At 38.6% G+C, this 20179-nt stretch overlaps 1 protein-coding gene across 3 annotated transcripts in view; it reads left to right on the top strand.

Annotated features, from left to right (window-relative positions):
• The window catches only part of aspg (asparaginase homolog (S. cerevisiae)), a 55460-nt gene extending 36507 nt beyond the window's left edge, over positions 1-18953 (top strand). Inside the window, exons 12-16 of one of the 3 annotated variants that reach the window (XM_072568612.1) lie at positions 589-752; positions 4553-4639; positions 7465-7564; positions 7758-7823; positions 18449-18953. In XM_072568612.1, the coding sequence (XP_072424713.1) occupies positions 589-752; positions 4553-4639; positions 7465-7564; positions 7758-7823; positions 18449-18454 (423 nt within the window). In that variant the 3' untranslated portion in view covers positions 18455-18953. The other 2 variants (XM_072568613.1, XM_072568614.1) reach the window with 2 other exon arrangements.
• Positions 18954-20179: the final 1226 nt, after the last annotated feature.

Consider the following 20179-nt stretch of genomic DNA (forward strand, 5'->3'; position numbering starts at 1 on the left):
TACTATTATTGCAGATTTACATTTTTTTTTACATCTGTTTCTGATCCTATTCTTTCGTCTTCTACCAAAGGCGTACTGAGTTGCAGGTGGTTTTTATGTGTGGGTTATACAATAAGTACCAACACACTGTTGGGCATTGAATGCATCACAGGCTCAATTTTATGCTTACTGGAGTTCTACAAAAACACACTAACCTGTAGGAATTGTGTAGTATCAATCAAACAGCGGTTTAGTTGAAGTATGTTGGGAGGAGGTTTGTGTGAAGTATAAATAGCAACTATTTGGTGTAAATGGCCAGATTCACTGTTTTAAATATTATTTAATTCTTGATGCATATCTGACTCTTCAACTGAGGAGCAATGAGGTTATATTCTGCATTCCAGTAGATTCATGGTATGAGATCAATCGGGGAATTGATCTACAGATCTCTGGTTAATATAGCTCATTACATCACGATTGTTGTTAACACATAGTTACTTTTTTGCTTCTAACTATTTAAAGTTGCTATTGTACCATAACATCTAAAAGAAGACAGATTTACTTTTTGTTTTCACCCCTCTGATTATTTCAAAATACTATGCTTTTCAGGGTGGGAACCTGTGCAGTGAGGACTATGATGGACGAACCCCACTACATATAGCAGCTTCTGAAGGACATCTAGAAGTTGTTCAGTATCTGCTGAGTCGTGGAGCCACTGTTTATGCCAAAGATCGATACGGTGATACACCACTGAAGAATGCAGTAAGATTCAGGTGCGCAAAAGTATTTCTAGAATACAAGACAATTTGCTTTGTGTTGCAGCCTTTGAAATATAATTTGTGTGGTAGAAGTTTGTGATTGGATTTTTTTCATATGTTGTGAGAATCAAACGACCCAAGAGGTCAGATAAAGATTTTTTTGTTCCCAGTAAAAGGAGAGTACTTTGTACTGGCTTCAACATCCTTCATTTCAATCCAAACTGATCTTTCAGTGTAGACCAACACCAGTCTCCATTATGTGTAGGACCCCATCTCTTGAAAGTGTATTTGTCCTTATAATTGCTTAGCTCGATTACTCCAGTGCAACTGTAGGATGACTGCTGTGGTGGGCTGTCTTTTGACAATAGCAATCCCACAAAAATCCTTTTGTGCACTGTATTAAAGCCCAACTCAGCTTTGCAAGCACTTTGAAAGTTACCCTTCATGGGCTTTCACAAAAGGTTTGAAGAATTTAAACTTAACAAGATGTCTTGTGCAGACACTAACTATAACAACTGCATAAAACCTTTTCTGCGGGAGGTCCACTGAATGTATAAACTGACCATTCTCAGTTGGACATGCCTTCATCGTTAAGAGAGATTTCCTCTTAAAAGGGTAGATATCCAAAGTGGCAGTTCAAGTGATTTGGATTAATGCTGTTGCAAAGTTTGTGCAAGTACTCTGTGGTCAGTTAGCTCAGTTGGCTGGACAGCTTAGTGACCTCAACAGTGTGTTTTTAATTCCTATTAAGGCTGAGGTACCCTGAAGAGCACACTCCTCCTCGAATTCTCCCCTCACCTAAGATGTTGTGACCCTCAGGCTAAGCCATCATCAATTGTTTCTCTAATGAGAGAGAGCCCTATGATGTGGCAATGCTATGGCGACTTTACATTTTACCTAGAAGTACTGTGGAGTGTTTTTGGAGATGTTGCACTGGCTCAATGAGTTTGATATGGAGTGTTTTGCATCTTGACAAGACCATGGAGGATTTGGCAGCTTGTGCACACAAACCTTGCAGCAGATATTGGGACGATAGTTTGAGTGCCTGGTCAGTTGCAAAATAGGGAGAGAGAGTAGAGCAAATTCTCTGCATGGCAGTAATGGGAGATTTGGGATTTTTTTTTCTTAGATGCATCTGTGAACTGCAATACAAATTCCATTTCCCTTTGGTTGGCATACCGCTACTGCTTCACAATTTCCCAATTGCCCCTCTGCAGCATCATATCATCGTAAGATTGCTGTCTTCCTTCAGTATAAATTGCAATTGGTTGTGCAGAATACTCTCAATCAACTCTGGATCTTTAGACCCTGCTCAGATTTTGAGTCAGTGGCAATAAGTCACGTAGGAGGCAGCAGCAGCAGTGTGGGCCAGCTGGCTGAGAGACAGTAGCCCAGGCCTGGCCAATGGGAACCAAATGGTATCTCACTGAGTAAGGACATCAGGTTTGAGCTCCACAGAACTACTGCCACTCCCTGAGAGCAGTACTCCAGCAAACCAAGCATTCTGTTGGAGGATTGAATGCTGGTGTTGTGTGTCTGTACGAACACTCAGGATTGCAGCAGTGCGAGCCTGCGAAGCAATGAGCTGGATTTCACCGTCATTCCTGAGTAGAACTGGAACCCAGAGCCTTACCGATCAGAGCAATACTTGGAAATGAGCGGTGATCATTTTGGGGCTGAATTTTGAATTAGACAAAATGAATCCAGCCAATATATGCCATTCATATGTTTTACTGTTTTTTGCTTCAGGACTTTTTCTTCTGGCTGTAAAGTTATGATTTTTGAAGAGACCGGTGACTTATAAAATTCCAGTTACTAGCTATTTTCTTAAATAACTTAGACTTTTAATCTACCCTCCAAAAAAAACTAATTGAAAGCAAAATACTGTGGTTGGTGGAAATCTAAAATAAAACAGAAAATACTGGAGAAACATTTGAGGTCTGGCAGCATCTGTAGAGAGAGAAAAACACATGAACATGTGGAGAATAGAGAGATATGGACCAGGCAGTTTAGAACGGCATTATGATGGGCAGACACTTTATGGGCCAAAAGGCCTGTTCCTGTGTTGTACTGTTCTATCTTCTATCAGTACTGAGAGTGGAGAGGTAGAAAGTGAAGAACAGGAGGAACACTTGTTGTTCTTGAAGGAGCGAGGGCATAATTGGGAGAAATGAGTTGGGCACTATACTAGCATCCCCCTTTGCCAGACTGAGCTTGTTCACACTTTGAACAATTCCTCTTTTAACTTGTCTCACTTTCTCCAAGCCAAACGTATGATTTGGGCACCCGCAGTCCGTGGAGCATGTCCTGAAATGTTGGTGCTTGCTTTCCAACAGTAAGTTATTTGGTACAGCAGTGATCTGAATCCATCATATGTTTGCTATGTTTTCCTTGTGGAGTTTTCCCAATGTCTAGACTATTTGTCAAGTTTAGGAGTTATTTATTTTAACCTATCCTTTCAGAAGTGTTATGATGCACCTCTGGGGCAGGTGAAATTTGAACCTGCACTTTCTGTACCAGAGAGAGGGATAGTACACTTTGTCACAAGAGCCCTGGTGAGTTTGGTAAGATGGAAGTCTGAATATTTATGAGGGGAGTTGTGGCGTTTGGCTAGCAATAGTGACTGTTAGATTGTTTCTCACCACTGCTGAATGAGAATCTCTCAGAAATGCTGGTGAAAACCATAAACATTGAAACGAGATGATCTTGACATCAAGTTGAACCATTTGACATTTACTGAACAGTTCTGCCCCATATCTCAACATAGCCAAGTCATTCAAAGCCCTATAAGATTCCACCCACAGCCTGTCCAGTGTTAGTACACTATCTACACTTTTTCCCCCCACCAAAACAATCTGGGTCCCTTTAATCTGTTAACTGTCAAACAAACTAGCACTCACACATTAGATTAGATTCCCTATTGTATGGAAACAGGCCCTTTGACCCAACAAGTCCACACCAACCCTCTGAACAGTAACCCACCCAGACCCATTTCCCTCTGACTAATGCACCTGACACTATGGGCAACTTAGCATGGCTAATTCATCTGACCTGCACATCTTTGGACTGTGGAAGGAAACCGGAGCACCCGAGGGAAATCCATGCAGGTATAGGGAGAATGTGCAAACTCCACACAGACAGTCACCCAAGGCTGGAATCGAACCTGGGTCCCTGGCGCTGTGAGGCAGCAGTGCTAACCACTGAGCCACCATACTGCCCGATTAATGCATGCTACACATCATCCCTTTACTTTACATTGGAGACATAATGTGAAAATCTGAAATGTAACAATATAAATCCGTCTCCATGTTCGATAGCAGAGACCACTGTCGTCCCTTTAGGGACCACCTGTTACACTTCTCAAACCAGCTGGAACTTGCATGTCACAAGTACTGACAAGACAAACAAATTTTAGAGTTCAGGCCAGGTACACCACTGAACAAATTTGCAATAAGGCTTGAGTTCATTTCAGTTTTTGACTGTGGTAGCCCAAAGAAAAGGTCCCAATTAATTTCGCAATATCCCAAATTCCCATGTAAATTGACATGACCGCCACACGCTAACTTGGTTATTTAGCATCAGTTTTAGTTCCATTAGGTGACTGCAGCAATTTAACATTTTTGCATCTAAGTCTCAAAATACAGTTTTCCCTTGAAAACGAAAGTAGATTTTTAATCCCAAATTTCACTAAATGAGAAATTATTGGCCTTGGTATTTCTGATGCTTCATTTTCATAAAGGCTCTGCTGTTATAATGTTTATAAGATGATTTGCTCCTCAATTGCCCTCTCCCAGTGATTGTTTCTCCTTCTGCAGGCGCACTGAAGTTATCAAATTATTGCGGCAAACTGGTGCCCATTTCTCAGAAAATGAAATTATCGATGTGGGAACTGACTTGTGCAGGTATGGTCTCTCATGGGCTGTGCACCTAAGCACAGTGTGAATAATAATATTTAAATTATAAGTTTGCTCTTTTTTTAAAAAAGTTCTACGTTACTTATATTTCTCTGAAAAGGAGGCAGTTTTGTTAGATAGTCATTTATTTGATGGCCTTTATGTGGACAATTTTGAATGAATCAATATTAGCATTGTTATCATGATTTGGTCATCATTTTCTTTGAGGAGTTATATATTGTGAAAAGTGCCACTTGGGTTTTGCAAATGTCTGTCAATTTTTGTTCTCAGTTCAGCTTTGACACAAATGTGGAAAAAGAGCTGGACTCTAGAATTGGGAGTGACTGCCCTGGATGTTAAGGCAGCATTGGCCTGAGTATGGTATCAAGAAACCCTAGCAAAATCAGCATTCGTGGAAATCAGGAGAAAACGTTCCATGCTTTGGGATCATAAAAAGATGGTAGGATTATTGAAGGTCAATCACCTCAGTCCATACACACCACTGTAGGAATTTCTCAGGGTAGTGACCTAAGCCCAACAAACATGGGATCTCTCCAGCTTCACATAATTACAGGTTTACTCCAGAGTCCCTGACAGAACTCAGCTGCATATTGGGCAGAGTCAGCACATGTGACTCTGTCCATTCAAAATGCTGATAAACAAAAGGAGTATTCCTTGTAGCAAGAAGCTTCCACCAGATATTTTCATGCACGCTGCCTCTGCTAACCACCCTTTGAACAGGGTGCCAGTATATATACTGATAATAGATAAAGGCACTGCATACAGATAATGTTTACATTACAAATTGGTACAGGTGTCATGTCACAGGTGAGCCAACTCAGGACTCATGGTGGAGGCGGCAGAATGAAGATGGACTATTTCATGATATCTTCTTACTCTTTTTATTCTTAAACTATTCAAAATGGTGGCGGATTGTGGCAAAGCTCTTACATTTTACAGTGAATAATACAGTAAAATATAGTAAGTGACAACAATTCATTCAAATCTCAGGATCCATTAAAATCTCCTTTTGGATCATCCCAATCATGAGAAAGATGTTACAAAACTGAAGAGATCATTATTTTTATCTTATGTTCCATTTTCAGCTGCTTTTTTCAAATCGGAGGTTAGATGTAGGTATCATAAAATGTATCTTTGAAAGCACCGATCACCATGACGACAAATGTATGCTCTGATTAAAGTCACAGTTGCTTTGTTCAGTTCCATCAATGGATTTTAACTGCACTTTATTAATCTCTCACTTTAAGTTGGTGAATAATTGCTCTACTAAGGTTGTTAGTGATGCAAACAGAACAAAAAAACTCCAGTGTTAGATCCTTTGCTGAGCTGTAGTAGCTTTAGACATTTTTGAGTCAACTGAATGGTTTCAACCAGGAAGGGAAAATCGCTCTGGATTCACACTCCTAATTACCTTCAAGCTCCCTTCTGCTGGAGAATGACCCACTGTCCATGACCTGTGAGAAAATTGGATTGATCAGTCAACTGGCCCAGTAACTTGTGAGCATTCACTGTTTAGACCAGGTTTTTAAGGAAGAGCAGTCATATAGTCAACACGCCGCAAAGTAGCAAACTTTAATTTCTGATTATGCAGGGTGCAGTAGGTACAAATAGGTCAAAGTTTCCTCTATTACCAATATACTTTGAATCAGTTACAAATTCAGAGACATTCAAAGCACTTTGAGTATTTTCATGGGACTGATTTACAGTAATGTGACACACAGGATCAAAATTCAAATTCATTAAAAGGAACATGCATGAACTTTATTCAACTCAATGCCCTCAGAGTAACAAGAGAAAGAGAGCAAGAGGGTCTGAGGGAGAACAGGACTGGACTTCACATTTTGAAAGCAAATTCCCATAAACTGATCTCAAAATCAACAATGAAAATTTTAGATTTATGCAACAGAAATGTTGTGACACCAGAGCACAGAGCAGTAAAAAGAAAATTATTTCAAATTTAATTTCATTATATTGTACGCAATTCATTTTTTTTAAAAGCATGAAAAGGATGACTAGTACCCTAAAAGAGAAGTGAACAGGAACAGTTAGGAACTCACTTTCACTTCTTGCCCATGCTGACAATATTATTATGCTCTAGATCACTAGCAGTGACAGCCATTACTATAGTCATGCTAGTATTGTAACTTCCTTAACCTTGTTTCTTTTACAGAATTATTAGCTATGCTTGAATCTCATTGTTTTCTTGTCAGAATGTTTGTTAGCAGCTGATTTCTAATGAATAATCTCAAATGTATTGATTTCCATTCTGAGTGTCATATATTGATCACAACAACAATTTTGACAGAAATCAATGATAAGTTCATGTCCACACTTACCAAGACAAGCTTTCAATACCAGAGTTTATTAAATGATTTACCAGATGTTTATTACCAGATTTTAAAAATGAGCATATTCTAATCTAATTTGAAAAATGTTATGCATTTTAAATAATTCTTCAATAGGATAGGCATTTTGTTTGCTCAGTTAATATAATAGACCTTTACTGTGGATCAGTGCTCTAAAGCTGGATAAGTTATGAAGCCAGAATATTCACGAACATGGTGCTTTTGCAACAAGATGAGCCTAATATACTTTTAAGGATGAAGGGCTCCTTGATGAAGGCTTATGCCTGAAATATCGATTCTCCTGTTCCTTGGATGCTGCCTGACCTGGTGTGCTTTTCCAGCACTACACTCTCAACTCTGATCTCCAGCATCTGCAGTCCTCACTTTCTTCTAGTATGCTTTTAAGGATGTATTGTCTTAGTCGCTATCTGTGTGGGAGAAACATTAAACGTTGTTTGTTATACACAGCCTGGCTGCAAATGGTGACGTGGAGGGACTGAAAGCTTGGCACCTTGCAGGAATGGACTTGGACCAGTGTAGCTATGATGGACAAAATCCCCTGGAAGTTGTAAGCAAATACTTTGAATTTTGTTTGAGAGAAACTCTGGGAAACTAAAAGAAAAATCATACAGGTGACAGGCCTCCGATAAACTTAGTTGAACGGCTGGTGATTCAAAATGGCCTTTGGCACTTTTAATATGAATCATATTTTTCAGTTGGGTGAAGCTAAGCTGTATGAATCTTTCTGCCTTTGCCTCCAGGCTTTGGCTGATGGTAATGAAGAGGTGATTGCATTCCTTCAGTCGGCATGCAAGCGAAACAGGCTGGTAAGAGTTGTATAGATTCTGTGAATGTTTAGTGTGAGCACAATAATCCCAAATTGAACTGAAATTGTAAATTTTATCAATTGGTAACTGTCCATTCTTGGTTTATTCTCTAAAGCAACAAAGCATTCTTTACTTATAGCGTGGGCTGAATTTTCACTCCAGCTCTTGCAAAGCTGCTGTGTCCAAGTCAGGGAGCCATTCCTGGCCATTATTTGAGGTGGCGAGCTCAGAAAATACATTCATCACCTTCCTAGGAGGCAAGCAGGCAATTAATCCCATTAGGAGCCTTGTTAAAAGTAGGATTAGATGGCATCTGCGATTTCCCAGGAAGGCTCCAATTTCCCAAAGTGATAGGTGAGTGGGGAGGCAGATTTACTGACCTCTCAGCCCTCCATGTGTGCCTGGGTGGGAGTGCAGCCGAAGACCGCCTCTGGTAGTGGCCTGGCTGCTTTCACTTTTTCTATTTAAGTCTTTTAGAAGTCGCTGAGAAGGCACAGACATATTAAGATGCCCTCCAAATACTGCAGTGGGATGCTTCTTTAAAACTGGAAGGCCTGGGATGTGCCCTCCATCTTTGAGAGGCCACCCATAGAAACTGTCTCTGTGCCCCATGACTTCTCCATGTGAAAATCTTAACTTTAATTAGTCTGTTGCTGAAGATGGATTTCTGAGTTGAAATAAACTTGGATCCTTTTCCCATCTTTGTCAAAAATTCAGCTTCATGACTATAACTGATCTGGAAGTGATACTAGCATGCAGCAGTACATAATACAGTGGTATTTTCAGACTGTAGGTGATGTACCTTCCTTATCAAGGAATGAGGCCCTTTACAGTAGCTACACCTTTAGGCGACATGATGGGATCCTAGAAGTTTACAGTACAGGAGGCATTTGACCCATCGTGATTGTACTGGCTCCTGAAAGAGCTACCCAGCCACTCCCTAACTTCAGCCCTATCTCTGTGAAGCTCTCTAACTTCATCCCTTTCAAATATATATCCAGCTCACTTGGAAAACCTCTCATGGATTCCACCTCCATCACTCTCCCAGGTTGCACCTTCTGGATTCTAACAATTCTGAGTTAAAGAAATTTCTCCTCATTTCACTCCTAGCTCTCTTGCTGACAATCTTGAAATTGTGATCCCTTAGTTACTGACATGCCAACTAGTGGAAACAGAATATCCTTCTTTACCCTGTCAAAATTGTTCATAATTTTGAACATTTCAATAAGGTTATCTCTTAATCTTCTGAGCTCCAAGGACAATAAGCCCAATCGCTTGAATATTTCCTTGAATCTAAAATCCTTCATTCCTGGTATCATTTTAGTATATCTGTTTTGAATTCTCTCCAGGGCTTTAACATCCTTCCTTAAACAAGATACCCAGAATTAAACACAATACTCCATATGTGTTCTGACCAATGATTTTTGAAGTATAGCATCACTTCTTTGCTTTTATACTTATTTATAAGCCAAAAGATCCTATAAGCCTTCTTATCAACTGTTTCAACTTGTCTGGCCACTTTCAGAGAATTATGTTCGTGTACTCTCTGCTCCTGTACTCCCCTCATAGTTGTGCTATTGAGTCTGTACTGTCTTTCCATGTTTCTTCTACCAAAATACATTACCTCTCAATTTGCTGCGTTGAAATTTATTTGCCAGGTGTCTGCCCTTTTGGCCAACTTGCCAATGTCCCTCTGAAGTCACTCAGCATTACCTTCACAATACACTATTCTCCCTTCGTAGCTTTTCTGCAAATTTAATGATATTTCCCTCAACATCCAACTCTCAATTGTTCTTACAAATTAGAAAAGGCAAGGGCCCCAACGCCAGTCCCTGGGGGCCATCACATTCAACTCATCTCCAATATGAGAAATGCCCATCTGTATCTACTCTCTGTTTCTATATTCTTATCAACTGTTTCAACTTGCCTGGCCACCTTCAGTGAATCTTGCACGTCAACCCAGTGGTTCTAAACCATGCTGCTGAGGACCCATCAATCCTCAACATTTCTAATTTGCTAACTAACCTGCCATGTGGCACCCTCTCAAATGCTTTCTAAAGTCCAAATATACAATATCTGCAGCAATACCCTCACCTACTAACTCATTTAAATTTGCCAGAAATGATCTAGCATTCTCAAAGCCATGTTGACAGTCTGGTATAGACTTTTTTTTTCTAACTGTACACTTACTTTACGGCCGCCATTAGATTTCCCACTACTTATGTGAAGCTGACAGGTCTGAGGTTTCCTGGATTATACTTTTTCCATTTCTTAAGCAATGGTGTCACATTTGCAATCCTCTAGTCCCCCTGGACTGATTCTGTGTTCAGAGAGGCTTGGAAAATTTCCATCAATGGCTCTGCAATTTGCTCTCTTAACTCAGCAATGTAGGCTGCATCCCATCCGGGTCTGGTAACTTCTCCATTTGGAGTGTTGTCAGCTTTGTTAGCACCTCTTCTTTATCACTATAATGTTCAGTTGCTCACCACAGGTTTTCAAGTAGGCCATTGTCACCATATTCTGATTTGGTAAAGACAGAGGCAAAATTTACATTGAGTACCCTGCAAGATCTTTGCTTCAGTGAGCAGCTCACCATGCTTATTCCTTATGGACTGTACTCTACTCTTCACCAACCTTTTAATGTTAATGTACTTGAGTAACGTTTTACTGTTGTTTTAAGCACATCCTGCCATTCTTTCCTTATGCTTCCTCTTTGCCTTCCTTATTCCAGCCTTAGCCATTCTCCTGCATAATAGATTTACCTCATTTAACTGACTGCACACAAGCTTCTGCAGCTTATTATTGAGTGGGATTAGTGTGAGCCTTAATATAGTAGGAAATTCCCGATAGGAATGAAAACTGCAAAAAGAATGCAATTATTATGGGACAGCTGTCGATTGAATTATCAAAATATATTGAATTAATATATTTTTTTAAATTTCCTTTTGTTTCCTGTTTCTCTTCATTTTTTTGGTTTTACCTTGTTGGAAGTTTGGTTTTTTTTGTATCCTTTATATCCTGTTTTAGTGTGTTCTGAAAGATATAGAAACATAGCATATTGGACCAGGAGTAGGCTTTTTGCTTATTAAGCCCACTCCACTGTTCCATGATTGTGGCTGATCCACTATCTCATTGCCATACTGCTGTCCTTTCCCTGTATCCCTTGACACCTTTAATGAAGGAAAATGAACTTCCAACCAGTGGAAAAAGCAATGAAGAAAATCAGAAAGCAAAGAAAAATATTTTTAAAATGTTTTAATAATTATTAATCAATATATTCTAATCAATCATAATTTAACTGCTTTTCCTATTGAAGTCGTTATCCACACTATCTTTCTATTATGGTCTAATCTGATCATAGTGGAGCAAGTGAACAGATGATGGGTATATTAATTAAGGGCTAATCGAGTATGAGTAGGTTGTATAAAAAGAGATTTATATGTATATGTAATTATCATTGGTGTGTGAGTTTTATGGAATGTGGTGAACATATATAAAGCTCTGGATTAGTGGTGCTGGAAGAGCACAGCAGTTCAGGCAGCATGCAAGGAGCTTCTTGCTAAACGTATGGGCTTATATTCTGTGCAGAAACATTTATCTTGTAATGTATGGTAGTAGAGGATGGTTGAATCAAAATATGAAGATTTGGAGTCTTATTACCCACCTTTGTTTTCTGAAAGTGAGTCTTATAACCATTGGAAGAATGAAGTAACCATGCGGACCTGGGTTACTTCTTTACCAAAGAGGAAACAAGGTATGGCCCTGACACTTCTGTTACCAGGCAGAAGCAGGATAAGAAACCAAATTCTGCCAGAATTGGAGCCTGGTCATTTGAGCATTGAAAACGTTTTGGACAGATTTCCATGGATAAAATTTTTAATAAAACATTGATTTATTGAAGCACAGTCAGATTTTGACAAAGTTAGTAAGACTGAAGATTGATCAAAGAAACTGTAAGTCATGGAATTTGGTATCTTGTGAGCAAGACTGCAGAAATTTAGTTTGGATATAACCCAATATAGGCTGGCCTTTAAGTTATTGGACTGCCAAAGTATCAGTTATTGACAAATTTTAGTTTTGACGTGAGTTAAATTTGCAGACAAATAGACACCACTGGAACACACTTCAGAAGCCCTACAAAAGATATCTAGGTGAATGTATATTTCTAGCAGTGTCCATTGCACAAATGAGGCCTCAGTGTACAAAGGAACATGGAAGTCACAACATTTGCAAATTAGTGAAATCACCCAAATACAAGTAGCAGGCGACAGTATAAAAGGAGAACTATAACTAAAAGAAATAAAGCCAAACACTATTCATACTTTTGAGGAGCAAAATGATTTGTGATTTACAGTAAAACCATGAACCCCAGAAATGCTCAGGGTGTAGTCAGTTAATGTTTTGAGAACAATTCAAGATCTGTCCCAAACAATATAATTTATTGAAAACTGAACATGAAACTGAAGATGGAGATACAGATCAGAAAGAGGGCATTGTATTAATCACAAGAAGAATATTTTAGTGGGAGAATCTTTCATTTGTGTTTTATTAGACAGTGGATGCACGTCTACAGTATGTAGTAAAGGTAAAATCAACGTAGTCCTGGAGGATTATAGGATTACACTCTCATTAGAGAGAGATGAATAGTGGTGGATTAACCTTAACATCACCGTGCATTCGCAAGCAGTGAGGTTGAGAAAGTGGGACTTTCATGGTAATCTTAACCAGAATGGCAATTGAATCTGTGCTGGTGGCATTATTCTGTATCGCACATCAGCAATCCAGACAACTAAGCTCGTGCAGTGTGGATATGAAGAAAAACTGGAGGACCAAGATATAAGAGTAAATTGACTGATGGCATTCTTGGAAGTTTTCTTAGCTTTGATAGCTACAAATGATTAGGTGTGTAGATTTACAAGTTGCATTTCTTCAGGGAGATCAGCTCTCCAAAAGAGATGCCAAACACAGTGAGAACACTGAAAGTTAAATAAATGTGCTTATGACCTAATTGATGCCACTGGAATTTTATGCTTCTCAGTAAGATCATCTTTTTCAAAATTTGGCTATCCTCAGGTGAAAGCATGTTTTACTGGCATCATGACGGGCAGTTTTCAGGAGTCTTTGTGATATACAAATGATATTTTTTGGAAACAATGTCTTAGATGGGCTTGAAACAGAGTTCAACACTCAAAGTCAAGCTTCAGAGGTTTTTAAGTACATTATATTAGATATCAGGCAGAATGAAGTATCATCAATCCTATGTGGAAAAGGTTAGCTTCATTGCTATTAGTCGAAGTGTGACCAGAAGAAGATGCGGCAGTTTTCGAACTGAAATGGGGGAATGCAAATTCTAATTGGAAAGCTGAGTTGGTTTAGCACCCAAACAAAGCCAATTTTGAATTATTAGAGCTGATTCCAACTGTGCAAAATCTTATTTGGATGAATAAAAGATGGAAAATTTTCAAAATAGAGCATTGTATTGAAATTTCAACCATTGGGAGATGTTAGGAATATGAAACTTGTTGTTCTTAGTGATGCTTCTTATGTAGATCTTGGTGATGAGTTTTTAAGTGTTGGAGAGTTTATAGTTTTTCTTGTGGTAAAGGAAAGTAAATGTCTTACTTTAGCCTTTGAAGCTAAAAGGTTCAGGAAAGTGGTAAAACATGTCTTACTATAGAAGACTCACTGTTTATGAAGCAGTGGATATGGCATTTTTCTTAGTAAAACATCAGAAGAAATTCTAACAAGGTATTCAGCAAGAACTATGGGATTACATGCACTCATTGAGATGTGTGAATAGAAAAGGACTGAACTTTTGATTTTACAGTTTTAAAATAGATTCTGGAGAGTAGCGAAATCTCCAAATTGAAATGGATATCTGCAATCAACGATCTGACTGTTTTACAAAAAGAAGGAACAAGCTCAACATATTTGTTTTAACCCCATATTGGAAAAATGACCCTTGGAATTTTGATGTGCAAAGAAAAATAAATAAAGCCTGTATTGTCATTTTGTATGTTTTGTTTTAGTATTTTTCTTGACTGACTTCGAGAAAAAAGGGTATCTGTTACCATTTAAAATGGTGTGAAGGGATGCCTGTGGCCTACTGGAATGAGAGAACGTGGTTATTAATTGCTAATGTATTGTTAAAGCTGAAAACAAAACAGAAATTGCTGAAAAAGCTCAGCAGGTCTGGCAGCATCTGTGGAGAGAAATCAGAGTTAATGTTTTGGGTCAAGTGACTCTTCCTCAGAAGAAGTTACGATAGGATCACATGCACTCACGTGTGAATGGAAAAGCACTGGTCATGATTTTACAATTTTAAAATAGATTCTGGAGAACAGCGAAATCTCCAAATTGAAATGGTGGATACCTTTGCTAATGATGTAGAAGATGGTATTAGTAATAACATTAGCAAATTTGCTGATAATACTAAGCTGCGTGGCAGGGTGAAATGTGATGAGGATGTTAGGAGATTACAGGGTGACCTGGACAGGTTAGGTGAGTGGTCAGATGCATGGCAGATGCAGTTTAATGTGGATAAATGTATGGTTATCCACTTTGGTGGCAAAAACAGGAAGGCAGATTGCTACCTAAATGGAATCAATTTAGGTAAAGGGGCAGTACAAAGAGATCTGGGTGTTCTTGTACACCAGTCAATGAAGGTAAGCATGCAGGTACAGCAGGTAGTGAAGAAGGCTAATAGCATGCTGGCCTTCATAACAAGAGGAATTGAGTAGAGAAGCAAAGAGGTTCTTCTGCAGCTGTACAGGGCCCTGGTGAGACCACACCTGGAGTACTGTGTGCAGTTCTGGTCTCCAAATTTGAGGAAAGACATTCTGGCTATTGAGGGAGGTAGGTTCACGAGGTCAATTCCTGGAATGGCAGGGCTACCTTACGCTGAAAGACTGGAGCGACTGGGCTTGTATACCCTTGAGTTTAGAAGGCTGAGAGGGGATCTGATTGAGGCATATAAGATTACTAAAGGATTGGACACTCTGGAGGCAGGAAACGTGTTTCTGCTGATGGGCGAGTGCTGAACCAGAGGGCACAGCTTAAAAATACGGGGCAGACCATTTAGGACAGAGATGAGGAGAAACTTCTTCACCCAGAGAGTGGTGGCTGTGTGGAATGCTCTGCCCCAGAGGGCAGTGGAAGCCCAGTCTCTGGATTCATTTAAGAAAGAGTTGGATAGAGCTCTCAAGGATAGTGGAATCAAGGGTTATGGAGATAAGGCAGGAACAGGATACTGATTAAGGATGATCAGCCATGATCATATTGAATGGTGGTGCATGCTCGAAGGGCTGAATGGCCTACTCCTGCACCTATTGTCTATTGTCTACCTGCAGAAAGGTTCTGAGGGAAGATCACGCAACCCAAAACATTAACTCTGATTTCTCTCCGCAGATGCTGCCAGACCTGCTGAGCTTTTCTAACAATTTCTGTTTTTGTTGTTAATGAATTGTTAATTGGTTATGAATTTGTTATATAAATATGGGGAGCTAGTAGTCCCTTGGGTATGAGTTTTATACAATTTGGTTAACTGAAATAAAACTTTTAATAGGAATATGGCTTTGCACTTTGTTCAGAAAACATTTATCTTCTAATGCAGAATTCATGATTTTCCTTTCATAAATCCATGTTGACCTTGTCTAATTCCATTGGTATATCTGTATTAATCTGCTACTTTGTATCTTGTTGTGGTGTTTATAATTCAATAAGTGCATATGAATTTGAAGTGTATTACTTGTTTTGGCAGACCTCAAAGTTTTTAAGATTGTAATATAAAACTCTATAATTTGTGAATGTCGTCTGCAAAAGAAATTTGCCAAATATTTAATAAGGGCTTTGCACATTGTTAGACTTTAGATTTGGGAACATGTTTTAGAGCAATCCTCATCTTCATGGCCTAGAAATTAGTCCAGTAAATAATAACTATATTTTTACCAATGGCACTTTTAAAAAAGAAATTTTATTGTCTGTAGAAAATTTGAAATTCATTGCATTAAACTTCATTTAATGCATGTTATTTAAGTTATGATCTAACAGTTTCTTAAATTCATTGATAAACCTGTACTGAAGGATGTATTAAGAACTTGATATTAGTGCATTTACAACTCTGAGCACGTTAAACTCTGTATTGGTTTAAGAGTAGACAACATAATTGTCTATTATGAAAATAATTTACAAGCGAAATACACTCTTTCAGGCCAGGATATAATTGCTGTCAATTGCTATCAAAGCTAAACAGAGTTATCTTAGCCGAGGGATGTGTACTTTGTAAAATTTAAATATGTGAATGTTCATTTACTAGCCTGTAATCTGACGAATCATCTTGATCAATGATGCCTGCTTGATATTGTTCAGTTTCCATTCAGTTAAGTTCCAGTATCGTGCATGCTATTCCAGCAGTTACCATTGCTAACTGAAGAACAGCATATTTTAAATTTTCGGTATTGATTCTGGCTTTGGGGCTGTACATTCTGCATGACAGTTCAAACCTGATAAGCGTAATATTTTCCAAATCCAAAATATGACCCAACCCTGTCGTGGAATGGCTTAAGAATACCCACCATCAAATTTTTATTGTGTTAGGGCAGCTCTATACATGGGACTTAACAGGCAATTACCTGATTTAGAGTCCAACTTTTACAACTCCGTGTGTTTGGCAGGAGGAACTGTAGTTAAGTTATAAAGGTACTCTATAATTCAAGCCTACATCAAAGAAATAAGCAAACTATAAGTACTTGAGGGGAACATTCAGGAAAATTCTTGGAGTGGAAAGAATGATGTGGATTTTTTTATGTTGAATTTTGATTTTCAAGCTAACTAATCTTTTCACTCAAGTTAGGAAAGATTTAACTTGACTCTTATTGGTAATAATGGTACAGTTTATTTATTATGAGTAAGACTTGATATGTTAATTGCCAAACCATAAGCATGAGTTAGATCTCATTATTGCCAGGATAGAAGGTTGTTTTTTTTTACAAATATACCCTTATTGAAATGTACCCCAGTCACTTTGATCCAGCTGGCATGATACATGGGATAGACCTTTGTCAATCTGTCCCTTCCTTGGTTTTGTCTGCTGGAATGACTTAGGCAATTTACCAAATGTTTATACTATCTCTGCACTTGTGGATTCACTCCTTCTACTTACCAAGCAAAGCAAATAGAGTCTTATAATCATATAATCCTATGGAGAACAGTTTAACCTAATCATGGATTTTGCACCCTTACTAAACTAATCAATTACAAAAATGCCACATAGTCATCATTGCCCACCTGGTCCTTGTCAGTCTCCAATGATTCATGATTTTGTTTTAAATGTGCCTGTACTGTTATCAATACATTAATGTCTCAGTGCCATTGCCTGGTCAAAGCATGACAGTCTTGGTGCCCCACTATCTTCTTTCGGACTGAAGACACTTGCTTTCGTCAGTGTCTGCCTGAGATGTTGACATTCCTAAGAACCATTTGTGTACTGCCCTCTCCTCACATGCCTGCACATTCCTCCTCTTCAGATATTTAGAAAATGCAGCAAATTCACAGTACAGAAAGAGGCTACTCTGCCTATCATGTCTATACTCACTGAGAAAGGAAACATCCAACCTAACCCCATTTTCGAGCACTTGGTTTTTATTCTCAATGGTTACTGTAATAGAAGTGAACATCCAGGCATCTTTTTAAATGGGTTCAGGGTCTCGATTACCCTTTCAGGCAAAGTTGCAGACACTTTTGCTGACACAAACTTTTTTTATCTTCCCTCTAGTCCCTCTGCCAATCACTTTAAGTTGGTCTCCCCTTGTCACTGACCCTTTTGCTCAGGGAATAAGTCTTTTCAATACATTCTATCTTCTCAGAACCTCACACCACCATAATCAAATCTCCTTGAGGAAAATAACTCCAGACTTTGACTCTCATCATAGGTGCGGTTTTCTAGAGCTGGCAACACATTCATGAATCTACTTTGTAGTCCCTCTCCTGCAAGTACATGCTTTCAGAACTGTTGCAGTATTCACGTTATGGCCTAGTATTTTACATAGCTCCGACGAATTTCAGCCCCTCAAAAGTTGACTCCATAAATTTAACCTTGAAAAATTGTCTAAAACGTTCGACTTCTACACGAGTATAAAACAGTATTTGATGTCAGGAATTGCCTTCATTGAAAGATTTTAGAGAAAGTCTGGGTTGTTATTTGATAACTTAAAAGCATCTCTGACCCCATCTGATTATTATTAATTGTCATGAATGAAATATTGCAGTACAGCCTTAATTCAGAAGTGTCTAGCATTCAGATCAAATTGAAGATGAAAGTACCATCTGGCACAGCAGAGGTTTAGATCACTGCCCTTGATGAATTTGGTTTTTCACTGCGCAATATTTGATTGATATTTAAATGCTAGTAGATGAGGGAGAGATGAATCTCATGTTCTGTTTTATAATATTAGTGAAGATGGAAGTGATTTGAAGTGGCGTTGGAAGTATAAATCCTTTGTCTCAAGTTATGTTAAAGTGAAAAAGAAGCATGCTTTGAGTAATTTTGTAGCCTATTACTTTTCGCTTGTTTTATTGAACTATTATGACCTCCAGGACTTGACATTGAATTTGTTTCTATTTTTCAGCTTTAAGTGTCCACCATCAAGAAGATTAACAGATTTACATCCCACAGTACCGGCATAATTAAAAGCCAATAATATTGTTTTACAGAATCATCTCTTTTATTGCTTAATACTACATGTTCCACAAAAAAAGTTTTAATATAGCCGCCATTATATTTGAATAATTTCCACATTATCAGAATCAAGCAGTTTGAATCAGTGACAGTGGTCTGTGTTAGAAAGTAGAAGTTCTGTTTGAAGTCATAACCCACTGAATGTGAAGCTGTGTGTGGATAGTGCAAGTCAAGACTGAACTATGTAAGGAGTTTTAACAGCAGTTTGTCACTTTTTGCCCACAGTTGGGTAAAGACACAAAATAGTAGGCATTACATTTTGAATAAAAAAACAGGTTAGGAATACTTCTTTCCACTGTGTGATTTATTTCATGGGAATGTTTTTCTTCACCATCTCAGTATTTCTTTGTAAAGCAATAGAAAATAAAATACACTATGTGTTTCTGCTTAGTTGATCATATTGTGCTGTGATTTTTTTTTTAACCATAAGTGGAAAAATCTGACCACAATGCGTAAACGTATACTAGTTTTGCTTTTTGCTTTGTTTAGAAATACCAATCTGGAGTTATGAGCTCTCTACCTTAATTAGTTTGTACAGTTTCGGGGTTATTTGTAACTTTGGTTATGTTCACACCATCTGACACTTTTGATTACTTGCAGAGATCTATTATTTGACCTGTTGACACTCTACTCATACCATTTGTGATCCTTTGATTTCTCTGATTATAAAGTCTGTGCCTGGGTGCTCTCTTTACTTTGCCTGATGAAGGGGAAACACTCTGAAAGTTTGTGATTTCAAATAAACGCGAGGGACTATAAACTGGTGTCATCTGACTTTTGAACTCATACTTTCTCTAGGCATTGCTCTGCCAACCACCAGTTGGAAAAGGACCTGGAACTTGTTCTTGTCACTGTTCTGTCTCTTTAACTCCCTCTGATTTCCTGTGATAGTGGATGAAGCTGTAACCTCCATTTTAGCTGAATCATTAGCTGGGAGATAGTCAACTCTACCAATTTTTTTTAAATGACCTGGACTGCAACTAGCCTGACCGAAATAATAAGTCACATTCCATTGAGGCTAGTCTATATTCTGCATTTAATCCATTTATTCTTAGCATGTTCTGAGCAATATGGGCAATGATGAGATGTGTGGTAGAATTGGGCAAGATATTCAGTAAGGCCCATCTCAATGTCAAATCATCTCACTGCACCTTGCATTTTTCAAGTGGTGTGGCAGTATTCTCACTAGGCTATGTGGAGTTCCTAATTAATCGAAGAGACCCGACAGTGTGGAAGCAGGACAGTCAGCCTATCGAGTCCAAACCAGAGATGGTGAACAGTATCCCACCTAGACGCCACCCACCCACATTTACCATGAGGTAATCCTCTGCACAGTTTGTTAAACATCTTGTTGCCCCACTCACCATGACTTATAGAGTCATAGAAATGTACAGAACAGAAGCAGACCCTTTGGTTCAACCTGTCTATGCCAACCAGACATCCCATCCCAATCTATCCCACCTACCAGCACCTGGCCCATATCCCTCCAAACCCTTCCTGTTCACATACCCATCTAGATGCCTTTTAAATGTTGCATTACCTAAATGTCTTTTAAATGGTGTAAATGTACCTACATCCACCACTTCCTCTGGAAGTTCATTCCATAAACAATCCACTCTGT

Source organism: Chiloscyllium punctatum, chromosome 4 (genome assembly GCF_047496795.1).
Source record: "Chiloscyllium punctatum isolate Juve2018m chromosome 4, sChiPun1.3, whole genome shotgun sequence".
Lineage (NCBI taxonomy): Eukaryota > Metazoa > Chordata > Chondrichthyes > Orectolobiformes > Hemiscylliidae > Chiloscyllium > Chiloscyllium punctatum.